The following is an 8,834-nucleotide window of genomic DNA, read 5'->3' on the forward strand; positions in this document are numbered from 1 at the left end:
CACCGTAGCGCCGGCCACGCCACCCCTCCCACCCGGGGCAGGCGGGGGCGGGAAGTGACGTCACGGAAGTAGCGGCGGCGGGGGGCGGGGCCTGCGGGGTGAGGGGTCGGTAAATATTGGTGACGTCAGCCCGCCAAGATGGCGGAGGGGTGAGTGCGGCGGTGCTCGGGGGGTGGCCCGGTGGGGACCGCGGCGGCGGGGGAGGGGCCGGGGCCGGGCTTCGGGGCGGTGGGAGAGGGTCCTGCGGGAGAGGGTCTGGCCTCGAGGGGCGGCGCGGCGCGAGCTGGGTGGTGGGTGGGGCCGGGTGGGGGTCTGCCTGACGCCTGTGTCCCCCGGCAGGGAGGACGCGGGCTGGTGGCGGAGCTGGCTGCAGCAGAGTTACCAAGCTGTCAAGGAAAAGGTAGGAGGAGGCGGGAGGGGATGGGGCTGCGGGGCGACCCCCTCGGGACCGGATGTCCGTACCCCTGCAAGCGCTGCACCGCGCTCCCCGTGGGCCTTAGCGGCTTTGTCTGCAGTGGCTTCGATGCCTTCAGAGCTTGGCCTTGGTGACTGCTCGTACCCAGCAGGGGCCCCGGCAGAGAGGCCGATCGGTGCACGTAGAGGGGGCTGGGCTGTGTTTGTTATAACTCAGTGTCTCGCTGACCTGACCGGTGTTGGGTTCTGTTGGTGAGCAAATCACCACCTGAGCAGGGAGGACATTGCTTTCTGATGTGTAATTTCCTGCCTCTGACACCACTGCTTGTGTTGATTATACACAAAACTCACAACAAGGCTTTTCCTGACCTGTCTCTTTGTATTCTTATCCTGAACAATAACCACCCCAGTAACATCTTTTGGGCATAGCTGTTTGCATTGTTGTTCTTCATGTGTGGGTGTGTCCTATCCTCACCATGGGGGTTGGACTAGATGATTTCCAGAGGTCCCTTCCAACCCCCACCACTCTGTGAGGTTGGTTGGTACAACCTTACCTGTGGCATCTGTCTGGGTCAGGGCTTGGGTTAAAGCCTCTTGCACCTTAACCTTTCTGATGTGTCAGGTATTCCTAGAGTACCCTTGGCTTTGCTGGAGACTGGAAAGGTTACACAGTCTCTCTCTCCTCTTCTTACAGTCCACAGAAGCTTTGGAGTTCATGAAAAGGGACCTGGCAGAGTTCACTCAAGTTGTGCAGCATGACACAGCCTGCACCATTGCTGCTACAGCCAGCGTGGTCAAGGACAAGCTGGCAGTGAGTACAGGAGCAAGAGAGCTGGGCTCCTTGGGACAGAAAGCAAAGGGAGGTGTCAATAGGCTGTAGCTGCCTCTGGGGGTGTGATTGTTTGAACAGCCCCCAGTGTATGACCATGAGCTCCAGATTTCAGACTTCCTCTCTGGTGCAGAGTCACTGCTGAGCAGCCTGTGGACTTTCTGTGCTATAGTGGGGAGGAACCTCTGGGTCTGACTGGAGAAAGGTTCCCAGTGCCCTCCCTCTCTCTGTGGTGTGTGTCACTGTAGTGCCACAGTGGACCTCTTCCCAAGCTCTAGCCTTGCACATCTGCTGCTGTCACAGCCCAAATCCTGAACCAGCCAGTCCCCAAACCTGGCTCTCTCCTTCCCTTCAGAGCATAGGCTCAGCTCCCCACAAGCCTGTTTCAAGGCCTGCCTGCCCCCCTGTCACCTGGGGCTAGTGATTGCCACCACAGCCTTCTGCTAGCCCAGCCCTGGCCCCACAGCCACGTCCCCGGCGTTTTCTGCAGGCAGAGAGCTCTTGCTCCCTGGAAGGAACCTAGCCAGAGAAAGCTGAGGCTTGTCCTGCTGCTGCAGGCACTGCTCCTTACAGAGTGCTGCTTTTCCCTTTGCCAGAGGACAGAAGGCTCCTCAGGTGCAACTGAGAAGGTGAGGAAGGGGATCTCTGACTTCCTGGGGGTCATCTCGGACACGTTTGCTCCCTCTCCGGACAAGACCATCGACTGCGACGTGATCACGCTGATGGCCACGCCCACAGGTACCACCGAGCCCTACGACAGTGCCAAGGTGAGTGCCCCACTGCCAGAGCTGCCCTCTGGGCTCCTCTCCTCTCAGGCTTTGCTGCTGCCTCCCCACTGACAGCTCTGCCCTTTCTGTCTCCTCCTCCAGGCTCGCCTCTACAGCCTCCAGTCAGACCCAGCCACCTACTGCAACGAGCCTGATGGTAGGGGGTGGGGAGGGTCTTGTGTGGGGTCCCTGGGCTGGCCTGGAGCACCTACAGCTTGGCTGTGGGCAGTGTTAGTGGAGAGATCTGCCTGTGACATTGGGGACTGGCTTAGACTGAGAGTTTATGGGCCCAAGCTTAACCTGGCCCTGTGTGCTGGCAGAGGGCCCACGCCGCTGGCTGGGCTCAGCCTTGTCTCCCTCCTCTTTTGCCCCTTGCTCACCCCAGCTGGTCTGGCCTGCAGCATCTTTCCAATGAAGCTTCCTGCCCTGTTTGTTCCAAAGGCTGATAGCTCTCTGCTTGTCCTCTGCAGGTCCTGCTGAGCTCCTTGAGGCCTGGCTCTCCCAGTTTGACCTAGAGGAGAAGAAAGGGGAGATTGCAGAGCTGCTGGCAACCAGCCCTTCCATCAGGGCTCTTTACACCAAGATGGTAAGGCCCTGCCCAGCTCCTTTAGCAGGCAGCTTCTGAGTCAGGGTGTGGTGCAAGGAAGTCCTGAGCTGCTTGGGCCATGGAGTTGGTGGTGGAAGGGGCTGTGGTGGTGTGGTGGAGTGGCACAGCAGGTTGTGTTCTTCCCCTGCTTTGCCACAGGCCTGGAACGGGAGCTCCTTATGTGTGCCAGAGCCTCTGCCAGCTCACCCCCAAGCCTTGCACAGGTCATGAGAGTCACTGCCAGGCTGGGGAGGAGAGGAGGGGACAGCAAGGCAGCAGCCACAGCCCTCCCTCTGGCCTGACTCTTGGTGTTTCCCCTGTCCAGGTCCCGGTGGCTGTTTCCCATTCGGAGTTCTGGCAGCGCTACTTCTACAAAGTGCATCGCCTGGAGCAGGTAGGCCAGGAGGGGGCTGGCTGCAGCCAGGGACCTCTCTGGTGCAGGCCAAAGGGAGTCTGGAGAACAGAGCTTGTGAGGAGAGGCTGAGGGAACTGAGGTTGTTCAGCCTGGAGAAAAGGAGGCTGAGGGGAAGCCCTCTGGCTCTCTACAACTCCCTGAAGGGAGGCTGTAGCCAGGTGGGGGGTGGGCTCTGCTCCCCAGGAGCGAGTGACAGGATGAGAGGAGGTGGCCACAAGCTGTACCAAGGGAGGGATAGGTTGGGCATTAGAAGAAACTTCTTTACTGAAAGGGTTCTCAAACACTGCAACAGGCTCCCTGTGAAGTGGCTGAATCCCCATCCCTGGAGGGGTTTCACAGTGGCAGAGATGTGGTGCTGAGGGCCATGGCTTAGCACCAGGCTTGGTAGAGATAGAGACTCAGTGATCTTAAAGGTCTTTGCCAACCAAAGCCAATTCTGTGATTCTAAGGTAGTTTTACTGGAGAAGCAGGGATCTGGCTGCCTTGTCTGTGACCTTGCTGTCAGTAGTGCTGGAGTGCCTGGGGTAGGAAGGGGCTGGGGAGGTGAGCAGCTGCTGACACCGAGTTCCCTGCAGGATGAAGCCCGGAGGGAGGCTCTGAAGCAGCGAGCAGAGCAGAGCATTCACCAAGAGGAGCCAGGCTGGGAAGAGGATGAAGGTGAGTCAGGTGCTTGGGGATCTGTGGGAGGGCAGGTGTGGACCTTGGAAGGTCTCAGTTAGAAAGGGTGGTGGCTCCTCTTCCTTCCCACAAATTCAGCTCCCAGCCCAGCTGCAGCCAGCCCTGCTGCCCCACCAGCTGCTGCTGCACTTGCTGAAACATCTCTTGCTTCTCTTCTGCCTTCCTACAGAGGAGTTCTTGGGGATGTCACCCCTGCCTTGTGCAAACATCAAATTTCCAGAAGCAGCAGAGAACGAATCTGCCCCTGCAGGCCTGGAGGGAAGCTACCCCACTGCTCCCAAGAGAGCCTCAGAGGAGAGCTGGGCTGTGCTCCCTGCGGGGCCAGCCCCAGCAGAGGGCAGCCCCTCTGAGAGCAGTGAGAGCGTCTCCCTTGTGACTCAGATTGCAAACCCTGCCTCTGTGCCTGCTGCACAGCTACAGACTGGAGCACAACCGGCTGGGACCAGAGACCTCTCCCAGAGGCTGCTGGAGGCCACCTCAGAAGAGCAGAGCTCCCTGCCAAAGCCCTCAGACCCTGCTCATTCTTCTGCGCGGCAGTCAGCAGCGTCCTCGGAGCCAGTGGCTGTTCCAGAGCTCAAGGAGGTGGAGAGCAGAGCCCAGGGCAGGACAGAGACTCTGAAAGAGGAAGGACCAACGGATCTCCGAGTCTTTGAGCTGAACTCAGACAGTGGGAAGTCCACCCCCTCCAACAATGGCAAGAAAGGTGGGTGTGGGGCCAGCACAGGGCCTGGAGGCCTGCTGGCCATGGCAGCTGTGGGGAGAGGGCCTGACTTCGTGATGGTGGAGGAGGAGAGGAGGAGGTTTGCCCCAATCACCCAGGAAGGCTGGGTCCCAAGACTGTCTGATGGCCAAGACTGAAGTGGAAGCAAACCCTTATGCTGCTAGGCTGAGTCCAGGGTGTCACAGCAGGTGGGGACAGTCTGCTCTCAGCAGGCTGCTGCCATGGCTGGCTGTGGCCTGAGCCTTGTTCCTGTGCTCCCCTGGGAGAACAGAGGTTGAGACTCCTCCAGGACCCTGAGGAAGGTTGTGTTGCAGCTCTGACACTGGTTACAAACCTTTCCTTGCAGGGGGCTCTGCTCTCAGCAGAGGGTCTCCCAGCAGAATTGTCCTGCTGGTTGTAGGATTATAAAGCAACCCAAGATCCAACAAGGTGGCCAAGCATCCTGAGCAGAATGAAGTCAGGCAAGAAATCTGTTGGCTGCACAGAGCAGGCCTTTGGTCCCTGGCAAAGCTGTGGTTTGTGCAGGGAATGGGGTCACCCCAAGGAGTGTCCCTGCTGCTCCCCTGCCTCAGGAGGTTCTTCTTTCTCTTGGGGCCTGTGAGAGTCCCCATGGCTAAGTCACTGCTGTCACTGTTGTGTTTCCTGTGGGACTGAAACATGACACATGCTGCTTCTCCCAGGCCAGGGGAGAAGATGTTTCAGCACCCACCTCTCCCACTCGACAGCCTGCTCTTGGGAACAGGAGAGGCTTCCTCTCCTCAGGCAGGTCTGAACCCCCTCAGTTGCAGGAGGGGGCAGGCTTGGCAGCTGTGTGCCTTGGCCACAGCATCTGGAGAGCCTGTGCAGCTCTGGTGGGCTCAGTCCTGGTGTTTGTGGTTGCAGGTTCCAGCACTGATATCAGTGAGGACTGGGAGAAGGACTTTGATTTGGACATGACCGAGGAGGAGGTGCAGCTGGCGCTCTCGAAGGTGGCAGTGTCTGGGGAGGTGAGCTGTGGGGGGCTGCTCACTCAAACAGGCATGAAGGATGCTCCCACCAACCCAGCAGCAGCTCCTTGGGTTGATGCTGCATGGGCTTTGCCCTTGCTGGATGGTTCCCCTGGGTGGTGGAGGGAGGCCACGGTGCCCCAGAGCAAGAGTGTGACTCCCTCAGTGCCAGCCCCCATGCTGGAGCCCACTGGGCTGCATGCTGCAGTCAGATGTGGGTGCTGCTGGCTGGCAAGAGGATTGAGTCATGGGATGGTTTGGGTTGGAAAGAACCTTTCAAGGTCATCTAACCTACCCCCCACTGCAGTCAGCAGGGACATCTGCAACTGGAGCAGGTTGCTGAGAGCCCCAACCAACCTGAGCTGCAATGGTTCCAGGGTTGGGACATCTCTCACCTCCCTGAGCAGCCTGGGCCAGGGTCTCCCCACCCTCAGCATAAGAAATTTCTCCTTTCTCTGCAGTCTGAATCTTCCTCTCTTTAGTTTCAAACCATCACCCCTTGTCCTGTCCTCAGCTTTCTTACTGAACCCTTTCAGTACTGGAAGGCCACAAGAAGGTCTTCTGGAGCCTTCCCTCCTCCAGGCTGAGCAACCCCAAGGCCTCACTTGCAGCAAGCAGCTGCCTGCCTGGAGCAGCTCACAGGAGGCTTCTCAAAGGAGTGACTTGCTCTTGGAGGATGGGCTGAGCTTGGGATCTCTCCCTGGGAGCTGTGGGTGTTGGCTGGAGCAGAAAGGGGCTGTCTGGGCATGCTTGGAGAGGGATGAGTCTGCAGGCTCCCCAGGGAGCAGATGGCTGTGGTGAGGGCGTGAGAGCATGAGGATGTGTTGGGCTCTGTGCTGACTTGGGTGCCCAGGGCAGGAGGCTCTGCTGCAGGTGGCTGCTGAGTTGATGTTGTTCCTCTTGTTTGCAGCTGGAAGATGAAGAGTGGGAAGACTGGGAATAAAGCAGCTGCTTCAGTGGGTGTCACAGGCTCATTTCCACCATCGAATGTGAGGTACCACGGCCTGGCTGTTCCTTTGTGTGTGACTGTGCTGGGGACTGCAGTCCAGGCTGGAGGAGTCTTCATTCCTGCTAAATCCTGTGGGCAACTCGAGTGACTCCTTCAGACCTGGAGGAGGAGGAAGCAAGAGTTGACTCCTACACTTAGCTGCTAGGGAGCCCATCTTCTCAGTAGGTCCTAGAGACTGGCCAAGCCAAAACCTGACTGCCCCAAGCTGCTGGGGGGAGGCAGCTGTGGTGCAGCGAGGGGTCCCTGGGGTGAGCTGGGCACCCAGGCGCCTGGCAGGGTTGCTTGGTGCCACCAGACTACCCTCTTGGCTGGTTGTCTGCTTGTGTGTGTGCCCAAGACACAGCACAGCAGCTGCTGGGTGGAAGCTGTGGCTGCTCACCGCCTGCCCTGTGCTGCTCACCAGGCCCTCCCTGGAGTAACCCTCCCGGTGCGGGGCGAGGCTGGGGGCTGGAGATGCTGCAGTCAGAGCCCCTTCTGCTGTGCTGCACTTTGCTGCCAAGAGAGGCAGTTGGCTTGTGGCTTTAACTCCCAGCTGGGCCGTGCTGGAAGGAGCCAAACTCCCTGCCAAACCCTGAGCTTCTGCCTGGCTTTTCATCTTGGAAGCGTTCTCCAGCGGCAGCTCCTGCTCCCGGCTGCAGGAGCAGCACCATGGCCTGCTGCTTTCCCCTGCACTGCTGCCTTCTGCTGGGTTTTGTGTCCTTCTGGGTTAAATTCTCCAACAGCATACTTGTGGCTTGCTCTTACTTGAACTGTCTGGGGCCAGCAGTGATTGGGGTCACGCTGGGAGCAGCACCCCTGCTTTGTGGTGCCCAGCTCGGCCCTTGCCAAGCCCCAGTCGGACCCACTGACTGCTTTAACCTCTGCCTTGCTGCTGAGGCTTGGCCTTTCCCTCTCCCAGCCCAGGAGGAGGCAAAGCACCAGAGCATGGGTGGGACCTGTTGGCTGAGACTTTGTCCCCTCACCTGAGCCCTCATGTCCTGCCTGTCCCCACAGTCACCAGGCTCACCAGCCTCACTTGGGTTCCTTTGCTTAAGCCCCCATGGCTGCTTGCAATGCTTCCTTCAGACCTGTGGCCTCTCTTTTTTGGGGGCAGTTCCCTTCTCACATCACAAGATGCTCCTCAAGATGTTGCTAATACAGTGACAGAGCCCTCACTGCTCTCTCTGGCCTTTTGGGTGGTGGTTTTGTACATGCTGCCTTTGTCCTTCTGCCCCTCCCAGGGCTGCTTTGTTGGAGCTGGGGATTTCCTCCTGGGTTTGGATAGCATTCACTTAGGTGCACTTGGAAAAGTTGGGGTTTGGGGTTGTTTGGGGTTGTTTTTCCTTCCCTCCCCCCCTTCTTTGGGGAGATTCTCAGCTGCAGCTGCCCCCAGGGGGTTGGATTGGTGGCAGCAGTGACCTCAGGCACTTACATGAGAGCACTTCTGTCCTGCAAAGCCCACCAGGACTCGGCTACAGCTCTTCTGCTTGGTTCATGGTGGGCCCAACCAAGCCTCTGAAATGTTCTGTGGCCTCACCCTGTCCTGGGCTCAGATGCAGCTGTAGCTGGAAAACCTATTGTGGGAGCTGACAGCAGTGGGAAGATGACCCTGGAGGGGCTGTAGTGCCTCTGGGGTTGAGGGTGTGAGCAGAGCTCCCAGGGTGCAGTGCTCTCAGCTCTGTCACTTTGGGGTTTCCTTTCTCTCTCTCTTTAGAAGTCAAATTAACCATTTGGTTGTCTGTGCAATATTCCCTGTTCTGAACTACTCTGCACCTCCCTGAGCCTTTTCTAGCTGGGGTGAAAACCAGGATCAATTCTAACAGCTGGTAGTTTTGTAACTATGACTTTCTCCAAACCTTTTACAGACTTGCAGTTAACAGCAATTAAAGGAATTCTACAGAGTCTCTGCCTGTGTTTGGGGGGTTTTGTTCCCTTTGCCCTGTGGGATGGGGACAGCTACCTTGAGAGGGGCTCTGGGGCAGCTGCCTGAATGTCCATTCCCTCCTAGCCACCTCAGGGGAAAGTTTCCTAGCCTTGGGAAGCTGAATCTGCACTCCACCAGCTTGCTCAGAGCTGGTGTGCACCCTGCCCCCCACTGCTGCTGGCTTTGAGTGAGCTGACTAAAAGGCCCAGGTGGGAACCAAGCCTTGGCCCTGCTAGCTGGGGGCCTGGCCCCACCACCTGAGGGGCAGGGGAGAGGGGAAGCACTGACCTCCAAAGCTGCTGCCACTTTGGCAACCTTCTTTTCTGTCTGGGAAGAGCAGGATCAATCCTCAGGGGTTATTCAGCCATGAGTGCCTGTTGATTCCCCTTGATGCAGAGTCTCCAGGAGCATTTTCAGGAGGTTTTGGCACTCCTTGGAGGTGCCCAGGTATGGAGACTCCTTCCTGCTCCTGGTGCAGCACCTTGGGGCTATCAGCATCAGGGCAGGTGGGCACAGAGCAGGATCT

The 8,834-nt window shown here is 58.3% G+C and overlaps 1 protein-coding gene across 1 annotated transcript; it reads left to right on the plus strand.

The window, feature by feature from the left end:
* The first annotated feature begins 99 nt into the window (after positions 1 to 99).
* Positions 100 to 8,280, plus strand: BSDC1 (BSD domain containing 1). Its single transcript, XM_054170941.1, has 11 exons — positions 100 to 149; positions 340 to 400; positions 1,109 to 1,225; positions 1,840 to 2,010; positions 2,113 to 2,167; positions 2,481 to 2,596; positions 2,922 to 2,990; positions 3,587 to 3,668; positions 3,859 to 4,392; positions 5,293 to 5,396; positions 6,307 to 8,280. Exons 1-11 carry the CDS (start codon positions 139 to 141, stop codon positions 6,337 to 6,339), a joined length of 1,353 nt encoding a protein of 450 aa, XP_054026916.1. The 5' UTR covers positions 100 to 138; the 3' UTR covers positions 6,340 to 8,280.
* Positions 8,281 to 8,834: the final 554 nt, after the last annotated feature.

The sequence above is a fragment of the Dryobates pubescens genome, chromosome 20, assembly GCF_014839835.1.
Source record: "Dryobates pubescens isolate bDryPub1 chromosome 20, bDryPub1.pri, whole genome shotgun sequence".
In the NCBI taxonomy this organism is placed as follows: domain Eukaryota; kingdom Metazoa; phylum Chordata; class Aves; order Piciformes; family Picidae; genus Dryobates; species Dryobates pubescens.

Excerpts from the sequence above, each read along its gene's own strand:
- BSDC1 (XM_054170941.1), top strand. Across the intron at positions 2,597-2,921 it reads GGGCTCTTTACACCAAGATG|GTCCCGGTGGCTGTTTCCCA; the intron begins GTAAGGCCCTGC and ends TCCCCTGTCCAG. Across the intron at positions 4,393-5,292 it reads CTCCAACAATGGCAAGAAAG|GTTCCAGCACTGATATCAGT; the intron begins GTGGGTGTGGGG and ends TTGTGGTTGCAG.